The sequence below is a fragment of the Canis lupus genome, chromosome 10, assembly GCF_011100685.1.
Source record: "Canis lupus familiaris isolate Mischka breed German Shepherd chromosome 10, alternate assembly UU_Cfam_GSD_1.0, whole genome shotgun sequence".
Taxonomy (NCBI): Eukaryota; Metazoa; Chordata; class Mammalia; order Carnivora; family Canidae; genus Canis; species Canis lupus.
In genome coordinates, this window is record NC_049231.1 from 49333320 (window position 1) to 49357912 (window position 24593).

Genomic DNA, 24593 nt, shown 5'->3' on the forward strand with positions numbered 1-24593 from the left:
TCTTAAAGTCCACAGTGGTGGCTCTTGAACCTTCTGGAAAACTACTTTCTCCGTGTTGTGTCTCCCTCTCCTTTTGGCCTCTAGGGAAAGGTTCCTGGTTGTCCTACTCAGGAAGGGGGGAAGGACGGACAGCCGGGTTTATTAGGCAGCTGCTTCTCTGAGCCAGGCAGCTGGGTGCAGACTCCTCGGCACCCTGTGATGTCAGCACTGCCATCCCCATTTACAGAGGGCCAGGCCCTCGGAGGCTCCGGGCAAGGCCACCCCGGCTGTCTAAGGCCACGCTGCTCAGAAGCTGCAATAAAATGTGAACCTTGAGCCTTCTGATCCCACACCCTTGCGATGTGCAGCCGGTCCTCAGGGCAATGGAGCAGCCACAGCTGGAGCAGGACTGGGACTGCGATGACTTTGGCGGGTGCTGCCGGTGCGGGAAACAGAGGCACGATCAGAGCCTTCCTGCCTCGCAGGGTGCGGCCTGCTGGGTCCGAGGCTCAGACCCCAGAGCCCCTGAGCCAGGGAGCGCTGCCCCTGTGCCTCCCGCTCCGGGCGCCTGCGGTGGGGGGAGGCCTCTTTCAAGGTGTGCTCACTGACCTGTCATCTTCCCTGCCCTTGTCCCCTTCCAGCCCCTAAAGACAATGAAGAGCGCGTGTTCAGGGAGCGCATGCGGCCCAGGAAGCGGCAGGGGGCCGTCAGGCGGAGGGTCCACCAGGTCAACGGCCACAAGTTCATGGCCACCTACCTTCGGCAGCCCACCTACTGCTCCCACTGCAGAGACTTTATCTGGTAAGGCCCTGTCTCCCCGGAACCTCTGGTTACGCCTTCTCTGAGGTGAGAAGTTGGGGAAGAGTTGGAGGAGAATAGAAACTTCATTTTTAAAGTGCTGATGTGCTTTATTTCTTCTCTATTTGATTGCAGAAGACTTTTCTGGAGGCTAAGGGAGTGTTTTGTCCCAGGGTTGGGGAGTGGGGATAAGTGGGAGGAATGGTGACTTTATACCTAGGATCATGTCATATATCATTGTTTAAGGGGTTACGATCTTTTAACCAATAGCGGTATGTTCTGATGTATATTTTTTAAAAAAAAGAATCTTTATATTTTAGAGACACAAGCTTAATCATTTAGAAATGAAATGGTGTGATGTTTGAGATTTTTTTTTCAATACGGGGAGAGGGGCTAGCAGTAGAGATGAAATAATAATAACCAATCATATATTAATCACTCTTAGAGCTGGGTGATGGATCTGCTACATTTATCTCTTTATTGTTGTATGCTCTGAATTTTTCCATTATGAAGCTTAAAAAAAATACTTGACTTGCCAGTATCTGTAATTCAAAGCAGTTCTTAATAACTGTTATAACAGTGGTGCTACTAGGCTGCCCAGATTTCAGAGGAGTGAGAGAGCAGCATTGGCTGGAGTGCTCAGGGAAGGCTCCCCGGAGGAGGTGGCATTTCTCCTTTCATGATGACTAGGATTTTGATAGGCAAAGACAGGTAGGTTGTAGGCCTTTTTGGGAGGTGGAGAAGAAGCACTGGCTTTGGGTATTGGAGGGGGAATTTTAATGAATGCCTACCATGTGCCAGTTTCGTTCTTATGCACTGAAGATATCTAATTAAAGCTTTCCAATATCCTACAAACTGTGCATTATTAAAGCCATCCTGCTAACAATACTGAGACTCAGAAAACAAGACAAGTATGTTGTCCTCCAGCTAGAAAGTGATCAGAGACCCAGTTCCACCCCTGGTGAGCCCAACTGAAAGCTTTTCCTGACCTCCCACCAGCCTTTCTGGCAACCTCTCTGAGCTCTTGAAGTTGGCACTTGGATCCCGTGGGGGAGAATGAGTGAGGCCAACCTGCAGCACAAACAAACCAAACCAGGGAACATTCGAATCGGTCTTTGAATTCCCAAGGTGTCCAGGAGTGGCTTGTCTTGTCCTCGTGCTTTTCCAGAACTAGTCACCGAGGTTGGCATGGACATTGGAGGCGATGTGGCTCAGAATACACTCAACCTGACTGAAGCAGAAATAATGCCCCACTCCCACCACAGATACATTTCACCCCCTGCCCCCACCCCCCCACCCCCCGGGGCCGCTTTACCCTCTGGCCTACATATTTGGTAGTTTGGTCATGAGTTGTGTGTTTGGAGGGAGTAGGTTGTGAAAGCTGAGATTTATGGATTCAGGTCTCCTCTAAGCCCATGGTGAACCCCACTGGATTCTAGGTTTCCTGAGGCGTAGCCCCTGATGACATCTGGCTGCTGCTGCTGGGCTGGAAATTGCAGATTGTCCCCTGGCCAGTTGGTCGTGGTGCTGAGGACAGGGCCCAGGCCAGGCTGGTTGGGTTGTTCTGTGTCTATACTGACCCTAACCCTGCCCCAGGGGAGCCTACGCCTGCCCTGGAGGGAACCTTGAGCATTGGCCTTGATCAAACAGTACATTGAACCCCTAATCCTGGCCACAGACTGACCGAGGACCCTTGACTGCTCCTGAAACGCCCAGGGAATGTGCCTATAAGCCGTAGTCCTCCGACATGATTACCCACAAGGGAAGGATACATTCGACTAACCAGGACCTGCCTTGAGCAAGCAGAGTCTTCGTGGTTTTCTAGAACACTATAATGGCCCCACTGGAATGGCTGTTTGTCTAGGAAACCAAGCCCTGACACTGACCAAAACTTGTACCCATTCTAAGCACTGGGTCTACTTTCTGTTGCCTCTGAAGGAGTCATTTTTTTCCATGATTTTATTTATTTGCTTGGAGTGAGAGAGAGAACACAAGTGGAGGGGAGGGGCAGAGGCAGAAGCAGACTCCCCGCTGAGCAGGAAGCCTGCCGCAGGGCTCCATGCCAGGACCCTGGGATCATGACCTGAGCCAAAGGCAGACGCTCAACTGACTGAGCTACCCGGGTGCCCTGAAGGATGCTGGATTCCACAATGCTTGGTGCATTGTGGGTGGTGGCCAGAATGGGGTGACTGTGTGGTTTTTGACCTACTAAAACTTATTAAAAGGTTGTATTCTTCTTTGCAGGGGTGTCATAGGAAAGCAGGGATACCAATGTCAAGGTAAGAGGCATTGTATGAACCTAATCCTTGGGGGCCCACAGGTCTGTCCAGATCAGTGACACTCCTAGGAAGCGTGTGCTGGGTTTGATGACATTTAGAGGCTCTCAACAGTTTGCATGCTTCTGATCCCTCTCCGAGAAGCAAGACCCTGCTTTTCTGTGTCCCTGCCTGGCCATGGCTCCCGTATTCCTCTGTGGGAGCAGGGATAGGGGAGTACCTTGTGGGTGCCACCTGTCTCCGCTGTCCCAGGGGTCTCAGCACCCCTCCTAGTGAGACGCAACAATTGGAGGCCCTCGGAAGGCCCCACTCTGCACTGAGCTGGGCTCCGTGTGTTCTCTCAGTCCCGTCCCTCTCTCGCTCCCTGAAGAAGCTCCCTCACCTGCCCACTTCACTCTTTTCACTCAGTGGTCCTTGCTGATTCTCTCTTTTCTTTCTTTTCTTTTCTTTTCTTTTCTTTTCTTTTCTTTTCTTTTCTTTTCTTTTCTTTTCTTTTCTTTTCTTTTTTCTTTTCTTTCTTTTCTTTTCTTTTTTCTTTTTTTTTTTTTGTGTGTGTGTCTCTACTGTGGATTTATTAACTCTTCAACATTTAAAACGCACTTGACATTATTGCAGCTTGTCAGTTTTCAGTTCTTTGACTATAAAATGCAAGGTCAGGTTGGCTAGGATTGGAGGGTGGATACGTGCTGTGCTCACGTCAAGGTTTCTCCGCGGTTAGAACTGGGAGACCATTCCATCTCCTCACTCAGGCTCTGGTTAAGTTGGGTATCACCCCGGGGTGGGGACCCTGAGTGGGTTCTGTTGGACATTGCCATGTCCTCAGGGTAGCACGTATGCAGATGGCTCCTTACCCTTTGAGCCACCACTGCCCACGCTGCCTCATGACACTGAAGACAGAGCTCCAGGCCCTGGTGAAATGAAGCAAAAGCGTTTAAGACGGTGTGGGCCACAGAACACCCATTCTCCCGCTGCAGTGCTCCCTGTCACACGCGCCAACCCTGACGTGATCTGGGGTGGAGCACAGGACTGCTGCAGTGCCTTTAATAGACCTGCTTCACCGAAGGGAAACCGTGCCCTGACCTTGGCACATAGAAGCGGGGAAATTGATCGGTACGTCTGGAACTAGAGAAAACTGCTGATGCCCTCTGGGTGGAAGCGGTGCGCTCTTCTCCAGAGCATTTAGGGAACCCTGCTGGCTCTGATGGCACAGCGACTGCAGGAAGGGCTTCTTTAAGATTGGGGACGGAAGGGGCGTGGCTCCGCTCATCCCTCTACTGAGACCTGAACCTTGGGGTGCAATCCTTTTACCCCCACTTGTCGCTCAGCCTTCCTTTTTTTTTTTTTTTTTTTCCATCTGCAGTTTGCACTTGTGTGGTTCACAAGCGATGCCATGAGCTCATAATTACGAAGTGTGCTGGATTAAAGAAACAGGAAACTCCCGATGAGGTAAATATTTATAACATTGAACTTCTGGGCTTTCTTCACCACCACTCCCACCCTCCCCTGCCTCCTCCGGGGTTCCGAAGCAGCTCCTTATCGCTCTGGGATCCCCTCTCTTTCTTCCTTGAGTTGATCAGGGTTAAGGGAGTTGTCCGCAGCCTTCCAGCGAGAGGCTCAGTCGACAGAAAGAGTGGGGCTCGGAGTCCGTTTCGTGTCTGTGGATATTATGCCAAGTGCGGTGCAATCCCAGATCCCCAAAGCCTGCGAGGAAAATGTGAATTGTCTTATGTCATTCATTATCTCATTGGAACAGTGAAGTGGCAACTGACATGTAAGTGGCTCCCCGCCGCTCATAAACATCGAGAGAGACACAACACACAAGCGGGAGCCTTATCTTTATGAGGTGAGGGGGGAACGGAGAGGAATTAGCAAACCCCAGAAACACTTAGGAGACGGGAATAACTAGGGTAATAATACCAGCCGGCGTTCATGGGGTACGTACCGTGTGCCCATGTAAGTTCTTCAACACATAGTATTTAACCTCATAGCAGCCCGAACGAGATGATGTGTAGTTATCATCTTCACTTCGCAACACAGAGAGCGGAAGCACAGAGAGGTCGCGTTAGCTTGCCCCAGGTCACACAGCTAGTATGGGGAAGAGCCACGCTCAAACCTAGGTAGTCTGTTCCACAGCGTCTGAGCCCTTGACCGCTGGACTCATCGTCTTGTATTCTTACAACCTAGTATCAGATTGGCTGTTAGGGAAGTCGTTAGGGGTCAGGAAGGGAGACAGTTCAACAGCGAAGGTGGGTTTCTCCTGACTGAGCGATGGGGAGGAGAGTGTGAGTGTGGGCGTTATCTGTGTTCACAGCAGTGGGTTTCCGAGGCCTGCTTTTAATTCTCGGTGAAATAAATAAGTACTGCGTGATCATAGGGCATTAGAATTGGGGGTCAGAGAGACGCCAGGTGGGTTGATAATCAGGTGGATTTATAATTTGGCTTCCAAAAGGATTGACTTACAGGACTTCTCTGACTTAAAAATAATTCACCCAAGTGGCATCTTGGCATCTGAAGTATTTCCTATCCTTTATCTCGTTTCGCTTTCACACAGTCTCTGGAAAGCAGCGAGGGACACGGCTTGGATGGAACCTTCTACGTCCCTGAGGGGCAGGCGGCCCAGGGCACCAGGGTTGTTTGCAGGGGCTCTGTTGACACGGTGGACGCTGCAGGTGGTCACCACCCGGGCCTCCTGGCTCCAGTGCCAGGATCAGGACCCAAGCACACTGTCAAGCTTGTTACTCTGATGAGTAAACGAGAGGCAGGTGGCTGGCTTGCTGTCCGTCCATTCCTTCCTGTGCGCAGTCCGCTGAGCACTTCCTGTGTGCTGGGTCTTGTGCCACGTCCCGGAGAAACAGGAACACACGATTCCTTCCCTTCAGGATCTCACGGGATTCTTCTACTGGGAGCCCTTCCAGGCTTCTAGAGCTCTCCATATCTCCTTGGAGGGAGAAGTCCCCAACGGGTTTGTGCTGTGCAGGTTAGAGGCTTGGGGTGTGAAATACCTGTGACAGCTGAGTCTGTGACCAGCTCTTTCTGTCTTTCCTGGCCTGTTGGCAACGAACATAAGTCACCAGCGAGGTGTGTTCGCAAACTTGGCATGTGTCCCAAGGGAGATAGATTGTCAAGGATCAAGAACGGGGCTGTGGGTTTCTCAGCCCTGTGGAGCTCCTGCCTGGCCCGGGGCCCCTAGGGCCCATCTCCTGGAGCATCGGTGCGCCCCCACCCCACCCCCGGGTGACGGATGTGCCCTCTGCGAGTCCAGCACTGCTGGGGAGCGCCCCCCGAGCTCATTTCTTCCTGTCACTGCCTGCATGTGTGCACACACCTGCACACCCTGAATACACGGGGCCCTAAGCCCCAGGTATCTGATGTCTTCCTACCGTGAGGTGCTTTGGAACTTTTGCAGCAAGAGCTCCCAGCTGCTCTTCTCTCCCTGTTTCCTGCCTGCACGTTGGCCCTGAGGACACACCAGTCCCTGCACTTCCAAGTGTGCTGACCGCAAGAGGCTCTCCTCTGCATCTCCTTCCTTCCTTCCTTCCTTCCTTCCTTCCTTCCTTCCTTCCTTCCTTCCTTCCTTCCTTCCTTCTTTCCTTCCTTCCTTCCTGTTCTGTCTTGCTGCTCTTTTCTTCCTTCCCATACTTCTGTGCTGGTCGCACCCCAGTTTCCAGGTCTTCCCAGCAAGGTGGCGTGTGCACATATATACCGGCGTGCCTGCCGCCCTTTCTCTGATTGTGGCTCTTGCATGTGACCCGTCCTCCTCCCACCATTCTCTGATACCTTCGAGTCCTTGGTGGCCCCTCAGCTGTCCCCGCCCCTCACTGAACCTCCTAGTTCCTGGACACTTCCCCACCTCTTCACCTTTGTCTGTCGCCTGTGTGCCTCTGAGACTCTTCCTGGAACCCACGAGTCTGCTCTCAGTGTAGGCCAACCATATCTTCAGCATTTGCAGGAGAAAAGTGGGTGCAGTGATCTGCACCCTTCAGGAGGAGCCGGCAGAGGTAGACGTGATGTGACCACATTCACGAATACATCTGCCTCTACTATAAATCTGGGGAGGCGTGGGCACAGTTGTTGTCAGTAAACCTGGAGATCTTGTACTGGGGCAAGACCCTGAGTGATCGCCCATGGCTCTCAAGCAGGGTCAGTGAGGTTCTGGCCCAATGGAAGGGTCAGCCTCTCTCTGCCTCACTGTGAAGGCAAGTGACCCTGAGTGCGTGTGCCTGTGCACAGGCATGCCTCATGCCTCTACATTTGGGATCAAGTCCATGTCTACATCTATGTCCATGTCTAGCTTTATCCCCTCCACCTTGCCCCCCCACAGGGGCCTTCATTAGCCAGTCCCCGGTGAGCCAAGGATAGATTCTTTGCTGCATGCTCTGCACTCCCTGATTCCCACATTCAAATGCAAGAGTACTTTCTCCCCAGCCCACGGGGTCTCTGGTGATGGTCTCGCCCATTTTGAGAGGGACCTGGTTCATGTGTCTGCTGCACTAGAGATGTAGATGGAGAGTGAGTGGCTCTGTGGAGGGCCACAAGAGACCCAGAAAGGTGGGCCAATGCTGACCACCCCTCGCTTCAGTGTCTCGTCCACCCCACGGCTCTGTGACATGAGGTGGGATGGGCATGCCATCTTTGTTTGCCAGATAAGGAATCTGAAACCCCAAGAAGTCAGGAAACTTCCAAGACCTCACAGGTGTTTGGTAGCAGACCCAGGCCTGCAGATCAAACTGCCCGGACTCCTTTTCCCCATCCTTCCCCATCCTTCTTACACCTTCTCTTTACTCTTTTTAAATAATCCATAAATGGCAGCACTGCTGGTAGAAGCCCTGGGCTCTGAATTCACACTCGTGGGCATCGAATCCTGCCTCTGTTACTTATCAGCTTATAGGCAAGCTTCTTTCTCTCATTGTGCTTTAATGTCCCCATCTGTAAACTCAGGCTAACGATGGCACCTACCACACGGGGTGCTGGTAAGGTTGAACTGTGCTGATGATGATGACACCTGGCTTGTGGGCAGTACCTATGCCTTCATGTCCTTAGTGGTCACTGCTCTGTATTAGCAGTCTTCACCACAATTATTGCTTGTCCCAACTGACAGGCTACAGTTTCCACAGCTGTGCTGCGTTTTCAGGGCATTTATAGAATCTGTCCACCATCAAGCTGCTGGAAAACAGCCTAGGTGCGGCCTCCATGCACAAAGCAGCATTGAAAAACCCACAGTGATACCTCACTAACAGCCAGAATGTGAGGTGCAGATTGGGCGCCGTGTGCCATGAGAGTGTGAATGAAGCCCACAGCCCTGGAGTGATGCTGCCCAGGGGAGCGAGGCCTGGCCTCTCAAGGTCCAATAGCGAGGCAGAGAATGAGTTATAAGGGCATCAGGCCCCAAGGCCCTGGGAGGGTCTCTGCACCTTGCTTCTCAGGGCAGCTTTCAGAGCCAGGCTCTGACCTGCCACCTTCAGTGGCCATGTCTTCTGGGTGTGAACGAGCTTGCCAGTGACCCTGTGTTTTGCCATCCCTGCAGGTGGGCTCCCAGCGGTTCAGCGTCAACATGCCTCACAAGTTTGGTATTCACAACTACAAGGTCCCCACCTTCTGCGACCACTGTGGGTCCTTGCTCTGGGGCCTCCTACGGCAGGGTTTGCAGTGCAAAGGTAAGGTGCTCTGTGCCCTGCCCTAGACCCCCCCCCCCCCCCGCCCCATACTCTCACATCCTTTTGGTCTCCCTGTAGCCTTTTTAAAAAAATTTTTTTGTTCTCAGAGCCTCCCAAGTAAATTCCAGGTTTGGCCAGGGCACTGAGCACAAGCCCTTGTTACATGCTGCTTAGTTACTCCATGGATTTGTTAACGCAGTCTCCGTGCAGAGCGACCAAGGAAACTCCATAGAGGGAATGCTGAGGAATGTGTGCTTCTCCCATCTCTGAGACCATGAGGATGCTGGGAGGCATGAGAGGAGTCTATAAAAATGTAGAAATATTTTAAGGAAAAATACATTGGATCAGAAGGGAAGACATATTTCTGGAGTTAGGACCTGAAATGAGTAATGGCTATCTTTCTGTGACGATCTGTGGTTCTGAGCTTATTCTGGAAAGGAGTAAGGTGCTTTCCTAAATGCTAGGATGCTCTTACATCTTATTGATCCCTCACAGGCCCGTTACATAGGTAGTATTATTCCCGTGACCCCGAGGTTCAAAGACCAAGTGACTTGTTCATGTCACGCCGCTTATTAGTAGGAATAAGGTTTGAACCTTGACCCTTGAGTTCTCAAGTTCCTTCTTCTCTTTCCTGCCCATGAATTGCCTTCTGCTCAGATGAGATAGGTAACAGCACATGGTAATATGGGAAGGCAGAAACATGCTGTGGGGGCCTGACTGGAGTGCTTAGTTCCATGAGCTGGTCCAGCTGGCATACAGAGTTGGACGTCCACAAACTGTTGGGCCGGAATATTGCATGGCTTTGTACCGAATGTATTATCAATAAATTCCCATTGTGGAAAAATTAGAAAGAGAGATGAAGTATAAAAAAGGAATACTGAGACCGAGAACAGATTGGTCATTGAAGGGATCCCAATGAGAAATTATGACGATTAGAAATAATGTTTGCAGCTGTAGAGGGAATACAGAGAGGAAGAATAACTAAATTGAAGAGTAATCTATTGGATGTGTGACCGCATCCACCTGGGAGGATGGTGACACCATTCGCTGAGAGAGCAAATTCAAGAGGGAATGCAGGTCAGAGGCAAAGATGGTGGAGCTGATTAAGGGCCATGCTAACCCCCAGGTGCCTGTGGGAAATCTACAGGGAGCTGTCCAACTATTGGGAATTCTCACTGAAATTCTGAGGGAAGTCTACATTGAGTGTTCAGACTTGGGATTTGTCAGTGTAGTGGTTAAAGGTATAGAAGGTAGTAATTGAAGCTGGAAAGTCAGTGTCATCCCCAGAAGTGCCTTGTGTGTGAAGAGAGGAGGTAACACCCTGAGATTTGGGGGAGGAAGGTGACTGGCATTCAACGACAAGCCTGCAGAGGCAGTTGAAGAACCTCAGAGGTGGGAGGAGAAGTCTTGAGGAATGGCAGTGTAGAAGTCAAGAGTAAAGAGTATTAAAAAAACGTTTAAAGGAAGTGATAAGTGGTGCCAGATGCTTCCAAGAGGCCACTCAAGGTAAGAAGTGGAACATGGGGTTGGATTTAACTAGTAGGAGGTCACTAGCGACCTCGGTAGGAGTCATCTTGGTGGGATGGAAGCCTAGGTGTGGAGGCTGAAGCCAGAATGGAAGATGAAGTATCCTCTCAGAATGTTTTCTGTAATGAGGGAAAATACTATGAAAAAGGAGAAATTAGTGAGCCAAGGGGGAGCAGAGTGGGCCTTGGGGAGAAAGATGGATACCCCTCCTCCCGGCTGGAAGGAAAGCCTGGAGACCAGGCCTGGACACGGATACATTTCCTATGTTAGGGATGGGAGGTGAGGGGACTAGATGATCCCTTAAGTTCTGAGTCTGTTGAGGGCATTGCAAGGAATTCCCTTGTCTTCTGAACCTGGACATCCCTTTTGAAGTCGAAGTAAGAAGAGGGTGTGGAAGCCATGACGGGGTGGAGGTTGGAAACAGCTGTGCAGGCAACTGAGGGTGTCCTGACTTGGGACAGAAGGAAGTGCTGGCTGTGGACACATCTGCTGTCCCAGGTGAGCTGCCCAGACTTTCAGACCTCCCCGTCCAGTATTCTGGTGCACGCCCCTGACACAAAAAAAGCAGGGCCTGCCCGAAATCCTTTTTGACACTAAGTGACATTAAAGCAATGGAAGAGGAGGAAATAAATGGATCAGGGCCCAATGAGTGTTGTTAGCAAATGTTGATGCATTTGGGAAGGGTTGAGTGGGGCTGCCGGGAAGCACAGAGCCTGCTTTGGATGGGACTCCAATGTCTGGTGTTCAGTAAATATATTAATGATTGATCTATCTAGGGAGTCTAAATGCAGATAGTGTCATCTCATAAATATTGACATCTTAAGAAAGCAGCCCAGACGCCCAGATGTTGCTGCCAGGACTATGGGGGCCTTGGATGACCCTGGAAGAAGGCAGGGTCCAGGGGTGTGTACTCAGCTGTTTTGGCAGGCAGCACTCTCACCGCTGCTCAAGCAAGAGCGGGGGAGAATGAGGCTACCTGTTCCCAGGAGCCCAGGGCAGCGGGAGGGAGGCAGGCCCACGGGCTGCGAGGCCAAGAGTCCCAGCACACGCTCACAGATCTCCTCTCTCCTGTTTGTCTGATATGATGGTGAACTCACCTCCCCTTGCTCCTTTCCTACTCCTGCTACCTACCCCCCCCCCGCCACCCTCAATTAGCAGACTGTTTTTTTAGAGCAGCTATAAGATCTATAGCAAAATTGAGAGAAACGTATGGACATTTTCCATATACCGCCCCATCCCCACGTGCTCACAGCCTCCCCACTGTCAGTGAGCCCCCCACCAAGTGGTACGATTGTTACAGCTGCTGAACCTACAGTGGCACATCATCACCCAGTGTCTTTAGTTTACATTAGGGTTCACTCTTGGTTTTGGACATTCTGTGGGTTTTGACAAATGTATGATGACAGGAATCCACCCTCCTAGTACCCTACAGAATGCTTTCCCTGCCCCAGGTTTGCCGTGTTTCCTTCTCTCTCTCTGTTTTTTTTTTTTTTTAAGATTTATTTATTTATTCATGGGGGGGTGGGCAGAAACACAGGCAGAGGGAGAAGCAGGCTCTCCGCAGGGAGCCCAATGTGAGACTTGATCCCAGATCCTGGAATCATGACCTGAACCGCAGGCAGCTACCCAACTGCTGAGACACTCAGGCGTCCCTGAGGTTCTCAACCTCAGGGGTTTGCCCCTGCAGACCCCTTACCCTATGGAGAGGGAGATGGTCGCAAGAGGCCAACAGGGGCCCCCGCTTGCCTGGGTCTGAGTCTAGTTCTGCTGCTATGATTACTAAGAAAAAGAAACCAAGAATTATGCCCAGGGTCCTGGAGCATGTTCCTGTGGAGCTGGCACTAAGCCCCCTGACTCTGATCTGTGCTCCATGCCCTCTCCTAACTCCAGAGGCCTTTATCAGGTTCCTGCCTTTGCTGGAACATGCCACCTTGATCCCCAAGGCTGGGGCCCTGGTCCCCTTGTCCGTGGCTTCAGCTTTGTTGCCCATCTCACTCCTGGGAATCAAGTCACATACTTTCAATGGAACAGTTTTCTTGAGACCTTGGATCTACAGGAAAGGATCCATGAGACTATCTTGGCAAGTCTAGCTACCTAGACTTGGGGGGGGTCAAGGGTTGTGTGTGTACCCCTCTGTCGGCCAGGGAGAAGGTATGTCATCACCCCATTTTACTGGAAGGGAATGGAGAACTGGAGAGACTGTACAATGTGCACAAGGGTGGATACAGCCAGGGATGTGTGGGGACCAGCCTATGTCCTCTGGGCTGCTGCCTCCCTGCGCATGGCCTGGAGGCACCGGACCCTGGGAGGATGCTCACAGATAGTCGTTGGGTAACCCAGCTCCTAAGTCAGGGGTAGAAAAACACTGGTGCCAAGTGAACAGACAAAATACTTCATTCCTGTCTTTTTTCTTAGGATTAAGGTGCCCACAGAGTCAGAGTCTCTCTCTAGACTCATTTGTGGGTCCACCTGAGCACCCCAACCACTGTTAGACCAGAAACTGGCTTCAAACACCCAGATACCAGCATCCATCACCAAGCCCCTGAGGCATTTGAATCATTTCCGTTCTTCACTTCACTTTAACCACACCACTTCCTCACCTGACCTCACCTGTACCGTGAACCTCTAGGCCCTTTTGTACCTGTGTTTTATTTTTCTCTTGACACATGGAGTCAGTCTCCCTGGAGGGAAAGATACCCAAGGCCTTAGGATTTTTGTTTTCTTCTCTAATGAAGGTGAGCGGTTCTCACTCACCTTCTGGCCCACCCCCTACTTCTCTTCCACCCATGATCTTACACTCCCATCTCCAGCACAGCTGCCCTAAAGTCATCTGCACCGAGGGACAAGTTAGCAGAAGGCCAGATCTGTCTACACAGCTCACAGCATGAACTGTAGGGACCTGAGGAAGCCCTGCTTTCTTTCTCATGCCTATGTGATGGGGTGGGGGAAGGGGGGGGGGGGCGCAGCCTACGCCTACCTCTCTGCTCTGATTGCAGCTCTGTTCCCAGCCAGGAATGAAGGCTCACTGGAGAAAGGTCTGGCCTAGAGGTTCCCAAAGAGTCCTCTCCCTGGCCCCCTGCCTTTCTTTGAGATCCCATCTTAATAACTGCTGTGATCTGTGGCTGCTTTCCTGGTCTAAGGGGATGAGGAATGTGTCCTTTTGTTTGAGGACCAACGACTTAGGGAGCTGTGGCCCATCGGGGTCACAGGCTAAGAGTCTGGGAAGCTGTTCTGGTCTTGGTTCCATTATTGCCTGGCTGGACAGTTGCAGGGAGGTCACTCTGGCTTGGTGACCTGGGCTTGCTTCTAATCTCAGCTGCCCTTCTGTCTTCTGAGGACTCTAATGAAATAATGAACTAAGTGATCTTAGTTGCATACTATGTGCAGTGGCTGTGGAAAGCCAGGAACAGAAAAGAAAAGAAGAATTTTCTTCCCTTTCTTTACTTCCTTCCTTCTTCTGTCCATTGTCCCTCCCTCCTCTCTTCCTGCCTTCTCCCTCCTTCCCTTTTTCCCTCCCTCCCTCCCCCCCCCTTTTTAAGTGTTTTGGACATTTAAAACACTTTAAACACGCAGAAAAGGGATTTTTATTCTCATCACTTCTGAAAATGTTAGTCCTTTATTATTTTTCTAACAACTAGATTCCTTGTAACTTCAAGTTTTGTTTGTATTTTTAGAATGGAAAAAAAGAACACTAGTAATATGTAAATAATTCTTACCCTCAAAGATTCTAGCAAGACTCAAGTATCTCTATATGAAAGATAGTAAAATCCTTTATATTTTCTTTCTACTTCCATGCCTAGACTTAACTGCTATGGGTCCTTCCATGGTAATTGTGTGTATGTTTGCTGCATGGATACCTAAACTCGCTTGCTTGCTCACTCACTCGGTATTAGGTATCTATTTCTGCATTACAAATTATCTCAAAACCTGGTGCCTTGAAACAACCAGGGATATCTCAGAGTCTGTCTCTAAATGCAACTCAGCTGAGTGCTTCTTGCTTGGGGTCTCTCAAGAGCTTGTAGACAGACCGACATCTGGGACTCTGGTCTCATCTGAAGGCCCGACTGGAAGAGCATTCCTTCCAGTCTTGCTCATGAGGCTGTTGGAGCCCCAGGTCCTGACTGGCTGTTGGCCAGGCTGGACACATCAGTTGTTTGCCACATGAGCATCTGTATAGGGCAGCTCACAGCATGGCAGCGGGCTTCCTTCAGCACAAGCAAGCAAGAAAGTGAGAGAGGATGCCCGAAACAGAAGCCACAGTCTTTTGTATCCTAATGGCAAAAATGACATCCTATCACTTTTGACATTGTCTGCGCATGAGAACAGATAACTACATCTGGCACACAATTGGAAGGAATGACACGAAGACATGGATGTCAGGAAGTGGAGATCATTGGGAGCCACCTTAGAAGCTACCTGTGCTCCCCTCACATACACTCATGCACCCCTACAAACATACACACTCGATCACCTTCTCTATGAGGGCTATTCTGACCACCCTTTTAAAAACTGAAGCTCTCACCTCTTACCTTGCATCACCTTCCTCTGCTTGCTTTTTCTTTATGAAACTGACCATCATCTAATATTGTAAATTACTTATTTATAAGTAATATATTTCCACCCTTCAGAATATAAGGATCCATGAGGATCCATGAGGGTTTTTTTTCCATCCATATTGCTGTTTCCCCAGCATCTGCAACAGTGCTTGACACATTGACACTTAATAAATATTTTTATTTAAATCCTCTATGCATCGTTATGTAATTTGCTTCCCCCCCATATGTCTTAGGGTATTTCCGAGTCACTATATTAAGTCTACTTTATTCTTTTTAATGGCTGCCCAATATTCCATATTATGAACATTCTATACATCATTTCAACATTGCCCTCTTGATGGACACTTGTTTCTGCATCCTCACTATTTCATGCTGCTGCAAATATCCTCATACAGGTATCTTCATGTGTCTGTATGAATAGTTATGGAAGAAGGCCCCTAGAAGTCCTGCAATAACTTTAAGCCCTGGTCTTTTTGTGGTTGGATCATATAAGGAGTTAATCACATAAGGGGACTTTTGTTTATTTGTTTGTTTTTGATCTTTTTTTAAAAGATTTATTTATTTATTTATTTATTTATTTATTTATTTATTTATTTATTCATGATAGACACAGAGATTGAGAGAGAGGCAGAGACACAGGAGGAGGGAGAAGCAGGCTCCATGCCAGGCTCCATGCCAGGATCGACGTGGGACTCGATCCCGGGACTCCAGGATCGTGCCCTGGGCCAAAGGCAGGCGCTAAACCACTGAGCCACCCAGAGATCCCTATTTGTTTGTTTTTAAATGAAGTTGCATTAAGTATTTTCCCTTTTGCCTTGGCACTAAATTTTACATGATTGGAAAATGCTTTTGTAGGGAGTTTAGGATTTCAGACACCTCCTACCTACTGGGGTCTGGCCTGATAGTTGCCATCATGCTGCCTACTTTCAGATACTCTCCTCAGAGTTAGTGTTCATTTAAAAGCATGGCACCCTGCTTTGTGCAAGGCATCATGGAGAACTTGGAGATAGAGCATTACTGTAGCTTTCTAGGAACTTCCACTTTACTTGGGTAGTAAGCATTAACAAGTTGAATAATAGACTTAGTCAAACAGCCAGTCAAAAATAAGTGGGAGCAATTCATGGGCAAGAAAGGCCGTCAGGACAGGCTTTGGGGAGAGATGGTGCTCCAGCTACATCATGAGGGAAGAACAGGACGTGAAGACCATGGAGGCAAAAGGGAAGACATTTTAAGAAGACGGCCAGTTGTAAGTTGAGGGCATGGAAAGAAGAAGCAGTTGAGTACTCAGCAATGAAATGCTACAGGAGGTCTGCTTGGTTGGTTTGGATTCCTCTGCAGTAACACCGGGCAATGCCTGGGGGTCCATGCTCTCAAGGTTGGTGGAGTTTTCGTCCAAAGAATATTGGGCAGCAGACAGTTGGCCTGTCAGTCTCTGGAAAGCTTTGAATGATGGTCCCAGTGTGATCAGGACTCCCAAATCTCTGGCTGGTGACATAGGGTATCCAGTGTCTGCCCGGGACTCTACAGTCTGTCACCCCTGCCCCTGCCAACTTGTATTATACAGTTATACAGTTTCCTATTGACAATTATTTGTCCTCTGTCTCCGAGCATGGCATGGCCGACTGTAACCTGCCATGAAATCAAACTGATGCCCTGGCTCATGCTCAAGGGCCAGATAACTCTAGCATAAAGAGATTTCTGCAAGACACACAGCCCTGCCTCTCTGCTCAGGTGTGGCTTTGTCATTGTTCTCAAGTCATCTACTTGCTCTGAAAAAATTCCCAAAGCCTGACCTGCCTCATCTCTCCAAAGGCTGGTAGAATGGATGATAGGAAATGTAGGTCGGTGTGCTGCAGTGCCACCCAGAATGGAGTGGGAGCTCAACAAACATGAGTAACTGGGTGGTGGTAGAGTGATGATTCTCCTTTTAAAAGAGCCCCAGCAAGCCTGCCCGGTTTCTTCCCAGCATGAATTACACCGGTGAAACCACTGGAAATGAACAGGGAAGACTTCCAGGACTAGGATTGGCAGCCCAGGGCTAATGGTCCTTGGCCTTGGTGTTTACCAGCAGTACAGAGGTGGGGGAGGACAGTTTGGGTGGTTTGTTTGGCCCCTATTCCTGTGGGTGAACCTCGGGTTTCTTTTGGTTCCCGCCAGCACATCCACTTTCTTTTACTGATCTGTACCCTCTGGGCGTCAGGCCCCAGCCTCCAGGGGACCCATTATGGCTGCCTGAATGATCTCAAGTTCCCCTTCCTCAGCCAGCTTTGTCCTCATGTTTCCAGACTTTTCAAAGCACTTTCAAAGACACTATCTCGTGCTGTCCATTTTAACTGACACAACATTGGGATTTTTAAAAAACTTATCAAGAAAACTATATGGCTCTCCCAGGGAAATAACAGAATTTTTGAAAATAGAAAAATCTTTGAGGGGAAAAAACCCAGAGTTTTAAAAGTAAAAAACGAAGAAGTCCCCGAAGACCGCTTCTGTCCTGCTGTCCAGCCAACCCACATTGGTTGGTTAGGACAGACTGGTTTAGCCTTTTAACAGCAGGGGGCGCCAGAGGCTACATTATGTAGATCCGCTGCCCTTGCTGAGAAATTCTTTCACTTTGGTTGCTTTATTCTTGTCCTTCCTGTCACCTCATGAAGAAGCATGAAGAACGCATTCATGGGGCTGGTGGGCAGGAGTAGGTAAGGTGAGCCTAGTGTCAAAGGGTAGCTGCTGCTATGGGGCGTGGAACTGGGAATTTTGAGCAGAGTGCTGGGAGTACTTGGTGGGCCTGAGGATTTCCAGGCATCACTACCAGTAATTCAGAGAATCAAGTCAGTGCCAGGGACCGGCTGTGGTGGAGCTGCCTTATGTGTTTATATTGCCTGAGAAAGGCTCCTCCCACCAGCACCCCTACCCTGCACCCTCATCTTTGGGTGTATGGACATCTTGAGCTCCATAGCTCAGCTGAGCCTTCCAAGGCTGAGTTGGGGTGGAGGGTGGTCTGTGCTGTCCCTCCTTCCGGGCCAGTGACCAGACCATGGATTTCTCTGCTTGGTTTCATTCGGAAAGTTTTGTGTGTGTGCAAACGTGCATGTGTGTGTGTGTTTTAATGTACTTGAATTTTTAGAGAAGTTTTAGGTTTGCAGCAAAATTGAGGGCAGGTTACAGAGATTTCCCATATATCCCCACCTCACACACACAGTCTCCCACACTATCTGCATCCCCCACAAGAACAGTACGTTTATTCCAGTCCGTGGACTTACACTGACCCATTGTTATCACTCGGTTTACATTAGGGTTCTCTCGTGATGTTGCACGTCCCATGATTTTGGAGAAATGTATAATGCCCTGTGTTCACCATTATAGTGTCATACAGAATAATTTCACTGCCCTAAAAATCCTCTGTGCTCTGTTGCTCCCCGTCCCCCAACCACTGGCAACTACTGAGCCTCTTACAGTTTCTATGGTTTTTCTTTCCCAGAACATTGTATGGCTGGAATCATACAAAATGGAGGCTTTTCAGATTGGCTTCTTTCACTTAGCAATATGCATTTAAGGTTCTTTCATGTCTCTTCGTAGTTCAACAGATAATTTCTATCTAGTGCTGAATAATTATTCCATTGTCTGGATGTAGCATAGTTTATTCATTCACCTGCTAATGGTCAAATTATTTGTTTCCAATTTTTGGTGATTATGAATAGAAGAAGTGCTGTGGACCTCCACATGTAGGTTTTCACATGAACATAAGTTTTCAAATCATTTGGGTAAATATCAGGAGTATGAGGGCTAGATTGTGTGGTAGAGTATGGAAGAAACTGCCAAACTCTTCCAAAGTGGCTGCACCATTTTGCATTCCCACGAGCAATGAATGAGATTTCCTGTTGCTTCATACATATCCTCACCAGCATTTGGTGTCAGTGTTTTGGATTTGGGCTATTCTTAGAAGTGCGTAGCAGTATCTTCATTGTCATTTTAATTTGCACTTCCCTCATGACATATAATGTTGAGCATTTTCTCCTACGCTTGGATGCCATCTGTATATCTTTGGCGAAGTTTCTGCTTAGGCTTTTTGCCCATATTTGAATTGGATTGTTCATTTTCTTATTGTTGAGGCTTAAGAATTCTTTTTTTTTTTCTTAAGATTTTATTTATTTATTCATGAGAAATACAGAGAATGAGAAGCAGAGACTTAGGCAGAGGGAGAAGCAGGCTCCCTGTGAGGAGTCTGTTATGGGATCGCAGGATCATGCCCTGAGCTGAAGGCAGACGCTCAACCACTGAGCCATCCAGGTGTCCTGAGGTTTAAGAATTCTTTTAATGTTTTGGATAACAGTCCTTTATCAGATGTGTCCTTTGCAAATAGTTTCTCTCAGTCTATGGCTTATCTTCTCATTCTCTTGACAATGTCTTTTAGGGAGCAGAAGTCTTTAATTTTAATGAAATCCAGCTTATCAGTTCTTTCTTTCAAATCGTGCCTTTGGGGTTGTACTTTAAAAGTCATCACTATACCTAAGGTCACCTAGATTTTCTTCTATCTTCTAGGAGTTTCATAGTTTTGAGTTTTATTTTTAGGTCTGTGAACCATTAGTTTTTGTGAAGAGTGTAAAGTCTTTGTCTAGATTTGTTTTTGTGTATGTGGATGTCTAGATATTTAGTACCATTTGTTGGAAAAAAAAAAAATCTTTGCCCCCTTGTATTTCCTTTGCTCTTCTGTTAAAGATCAGTTGTATAACTGTGGGGATCTCTTTCTGGCTCTCTATTCTGTTCCAGTGATCTATTTGTCTTCTCTTTCACCAATATACACTGTCTTAATTATTATACCTTTAGATTAAGTCTTGAAGTCATGTAGTCTCAATCCTTGAACTTTGCTCTTCTCAATATTGTATTGGCTCTTCTGGGCCTCTCCATATAAACTTTAGATTCAGTTTATCAATATCCACAAAATAACTTCATGGGATTTTTATTGAGAATGCCTTGAGAAGGCACTGAGATTTCCTACTCATGAACATGGACTATCTCTCCATTTATTTAGTTCTTGTTTGATTTCTTTCATCAGAGTTTCATAGTTTTACTCATATTGACTTTGTACATATTTTGTTAGATTCATACCTAAGTATTTCATTTTTTTAGGTGCTAATATAAATATCATGTTTTAAATTTCAAATTCCACTTGATCATTGATGGTATATATGAAAATGATTGAGCTTTGTAGATTAGCCTTGTATCCTGCATCCTTGTTATAATTGCTTATTAGTTTCAGAAAATTTCTGTAAATTCTCTGGGATTTTCTACATAGACAACCATGTCATCTGTGAATAAAGGGAGTTTTATTTCTTCCTTTCAATCAGTATATCTTTTATCTCCTTTTCTTATTGCATTATCTAGTACTTCCAATACAATATTAAAAAGGGCTAGTGAGAGGGGATATTGTTGCCTTGTACTTAAAACTAGAAAGCTTCTAGTTTTTCCATGGGGAAGTATGATATTAGTTGTAGTTTTGTTGTAGATATTCTTTATTAAGTTGAGACATTTTTTCTGTATTTCTTGGTTGCTAAGAGACTTGATCATGAGTGGGTCTTGGATTTTGCCAAATGCTTTTTCTGCATCTATCAGTAGGATTGTGTGATTTTTTTCCTTCTTTAGCTTATTGCTCTGAAGGATTACATTAATTGATTTTCAAATGTTGAACTAGTTTTGAATACCTGAAATAAATCCTACTTGTTTATGGCTTATATTTCTTTTTATGCATTATTGGATTCAATTTGCTGGTTTGTTGAAGATTTTTACATCTATATTCATGAGAGATGTTGGGCGTAATTGTCTTTTCTTATAATGTCCCTTCTGTTTTCATCTTCTAGAAAATATTGTAGAGAATTGGTATAATTTCTAGTTTAAATGATAAAATTCACTAGTCAACCCATCTGGGCCTGGTGCTGTTTTGGGAAATTATTAATTATTGACTTGATTGGTTTAATAGATATTGACCTTTTACATTATGTATTTATTTTGTGAGTTTTAGTAGTTTGTGTCTTTCAAGAATGGTTTTGAGGGATGCCTGGGTGGCTTGGCAGTTCAGTGTCTGCCTTTGGCTCAGGGCGTGATCCTGGAGTACCGGGACTGAGTCCCACATTGGGCTCCATCCATGGAGCCTGCTTCTCCCTCTGCCTCTCTCTCTCTGTGTCTCTCATGAATAAATAAATAAAATCTTTTTAAAAAAAGAATGGTTTTGAGGTATACTGCTAATTATGAGAAGTTGTGTTTTTACTTTCAGTCAGTTCAAAATATTTCTAAATTTCTCTTGAGATTTCCTTTTTTACCCAGGTGTTATTTATTAGTGTGTTATTTAATTTCCAAGTATTTGAATATTTTCTAACCATTTTCCTGTTTTTGATCACTAATTCCACTGTGGTCTGAGAGCAGACATTGTATGATGTTTTTTAAATTATTTTAAATTTGGTAACGTTTGTTTTATGGCTAAGAATGTGGTCTTGATAAATGTTCATGTAAGCTTGAGAAATATGTGTATTTTGCTGTTGTTGAATGAAGTAGTTGCTAGATATAGTAATCAGTTATATTTAGTTCATTGATAACGCTGTGACTTTGACTATGTCTTTATTGATTTTCTGCATTCTGGATCTGTCTGTTTCTGATAGAGGAATGTTAAAGTCTTTAACCACAATAGTAGATTCATCTATTTCTCCTTGTAGTTCTGTTTTTGCATCACATATTTTGATACTCTGCTGTTAGATGCATGCACATTAAAGATTTAATATCTTCTTTGAGAATTGAGCCCTTTGCTATCTCTGATAACTTTCCTTACTCTAAAGTCTGCTCTGTCTATAATAAAACATAGCTACTGCTGCTTTCTTTTAATTAGTGTTAGCACAGTATATATTTCTCCATGGATTTAATTCTAATCTACATGTGTCTTGTATCTAAAGTATGTTTTTTCTAGATTAAATATAATTGGGTCTATCCTGTTTTTTGATCCACTCTGACAATCTCTTTTAAGTGATGTACAGTTGACCCTTGAAAAGCACAGGTTTGAGTTGCATAGGTCCACTTATGTGTGGATTTTTTTTTTTTTTTTTTTTACAGTACTGTGAATGTATTTTCCTTAGTATTTTCTCAATAGCATTTTCTTTTCTCTGGCTTTGTTGAAAGAATATAGCATATAGTACATTTTATATACAAAATATGTTTCATGAACTGTTTATATTATCTGGAAGGCTTCCAGTCTACAGAAGGCCATTAGTAGTTAATGGGTGTAGTTTTGAGGAAGTTAAAGTTCTATTTGGATTTTTGGCTATGCAGAGGGTCAGCATGCCTAACCCCTGTGTTTTCAATGGTCAACTGTATTTAGCCCATTGACATTTAAAATGATTATTGATATAGTTGGACTAATAACTACCATTTTTTCTCCTGTTTTCCATTTGATACCCTTGTTCTGTGTTCCTATTTTCATTTTCCACTTTTTTCTACTTTTTGTATTTTCAGTTGAATATTTCATATGATTCCATTTTCTCTCCTTTTTTAGCATACTAGTTACTCCTTTTTTTTTTTTTTTTTACTTATGTTTGTGGTTGCCTAGAGTCTTTATTTCTTCCTCACTTTTGAAGAATAATTTCACAGGGTCCAGAATTCTATGTTGGTGGGGGGTTTTCTCAATACTTAAAATATTTCACTCTGTTATCTTCTTGCTTGCATGGTTTCTGGGGATGAGTCAGATGCACTTCTTATCTTTGCTCCTCTGTAGGTCAAGGTGTTATTTCCTTCTGGCTTCTTTCAAGATTATTTTCATTTATCTTTGGTTTTTTTGAAGTTTGTGTATGATAGGCCTAGGTGAAGTGTGTTATTGTGTTTTGTCTTTGTCATATATCCTGCTTGGTATTCTCTGAGCTTGCTGGATCTGTGGTTTGGTGTCTGACATTAATTTGAGGATATTCTCAGTCATTTTTGCTTCAATATTTCTTCTATTTCTCTCTCTGTCTTCTTCATCTGGTGTTTCCATTACACACATGATACAGTTCTTAGTCTGTTTCTTTAGTCTTTTCTTTCTCTTTGCCTCTCTGTTTTGGAAGTTTCTATTGATGTATTCTCAAACTCAGAGATTATTTCCTCACCTGTGTCATTCTACCAGTCGGACCAGCAATGGCATTCTTCATTTCTGTTACAATGTTTTGGATCTCTAGAATTTCCTTTTGATTCTTAGAATTTACATTTCTCTGCTTACATGGTGCATTGTTCTTACATGCTATCTACTTTATTGATGAGAGCCCTTAATATATTAATCACAGCTGTTTTAAATTCTTGGTCTGAGAGGCTCCTGGGAGGCTCAGTCAGTTGAGCATCTGACTCTTAGTCTCAACTCAGCTCATGATCTCAGGATTGTGAGATCAAGCCCCACATCAAGCTCTATGCTCAGTGCAGAGTCTGCCTCTCCCTCCCCTTTCCCCTCTGCCCCTCTGCTCCCTCTTTCTCTCTCACAAATAAATTCTTTAAAAAGTAAATTAAAATAAAATTTTAAAACATATAAATAAATTCCTGGTCTGATAATTCCAATATTCCTGCCCTGTTTCAATCTGGTTCTGATGCTTGTTCTGTCTCTTCTACCTGTGTGTGTTTGCCTTTTAGAATGTCTTTGAACTTTTTCTTGATAGCTGGGCATGATGTACTGGGTAAAAGGAATTGCAGGAAATAGGCCTTTAGTAATGTGTTGGTGAATGTGGGGGAGAGGGAAAACATTCTAGAGTCTTATGATTGGATCTCAGTCTTTCCATGAACCTGTGCCTCTGAACTATAAGCTTTTAAGTGTTACTCAAGGGGCTTTTTCCTCCCCACTTAGGTGGGACAGAATGACTGGAGTGGGCTGGAGTTGGGTACTTTTCTTCTTCCACATGGAAAGCTAGCTAGAAGGAACTGGGTTGGGTATTTCCCTTCTCCCACATGGAAAGCTAAACAGGCTAGAGTAGGGTATTTTCCTATCCCTAGGGTCAGGTAGGATCTGATAAAACTACAATAGTTTAGGCTGTGGTAAAATAGTTTCTCCTAAAAGCAGGCCTTGTTAAGAACTGAGTATTCAGTGGTTCCTTTTCCCCTCCCCCTGGCAGAAACTTAAGGTAATATTTCCCCAGTGTTCACTGTGAGAACCTGGTCAAACTCCTAGAAGCAAAATGGACAAAGTTGTGAGGGCCCCCTCTAATTGGGTCTGCCCAGGGTTTGGACTCAGCCTTGTCCACTTCGAGACTCCCATGTTTTGCCAATTTCAGTTCCAATTCCCCTGCCCTGGTGCTGGTTCCCACAGGGGTTGCTGCTGGGGAGTTTCTGCCCAGTGAGTTGTAGTTCATGGTAGCTGCCTGTCTGTCTTGGTCATTTTGGTGGCAGCAGTGTGCCGTGACCTTACTTCTCTGGTAGACCTGAGAAGAGTTGTTGATTTTTCAATTTGTTCAGCTTCGTACTTCTAAGGACCGAATGACGTTGTCTTAGTGCCTTACATGCTATACTGGAAACCAGTTGATGTTTTTCACTTTTGATATCCTATACTGACAACTAAGTGATTGAGGGGGCGGGGGGGAGAAGACTTTGAAGCATGACTTTTGTTCCTTTGAAATTGGATTTTTGATTTGAAAGGAACCTTGGAGGTCACTTCGTTCAATGTCCTCATGTTGGGATCAGCATCTCAGTAGGCTCTACTGTGCACTTCTCTCTTGGTAATACTCCCACATTTTAGCAAAGTAGTAGCATGCACTGTATATATGCAACCCATTTGTGCTCAGGATCCAAATGGACTTTCTCCAAATAAACCAGTT

The 24593-nt window shown here is 46.2% G+C and overlaps 1 protein-coding gene across 3 annotated transcripts in view; it reads left to right on the forward strand.

Annotated features, from left to right (window-relative positions):
• The window catches only part of PRKCE (protein kinase C epsilon), a 487576-nt gene that overhangs the window by 303511 nt on the left and 159472 nt on the right, over positions 1 to 24593 (forward strand). For all 3 annotated transcript variants that reach the window (XM_038551200.1, XM_038551202.1, XM_038551201.1), the window contains exons 3-6: positions 621 to 780; positions 3022 to 3056; positions 4414 to 4499; positions 8578 to 8707. In XM_038551200.1, the coding sequence (XP_038407128.1) occupies positions 621 to 780; positions 3022 to 3056; positions 4414 to 4499; positions 8578 to 8707 (411 nt within the window). The remainder of the gene's footprint in view (positions 1 to 620; positions 781 to 3021; positions 3057 to 4413; positions 4500 to 8577; positions 8708 to 24593) is intronic.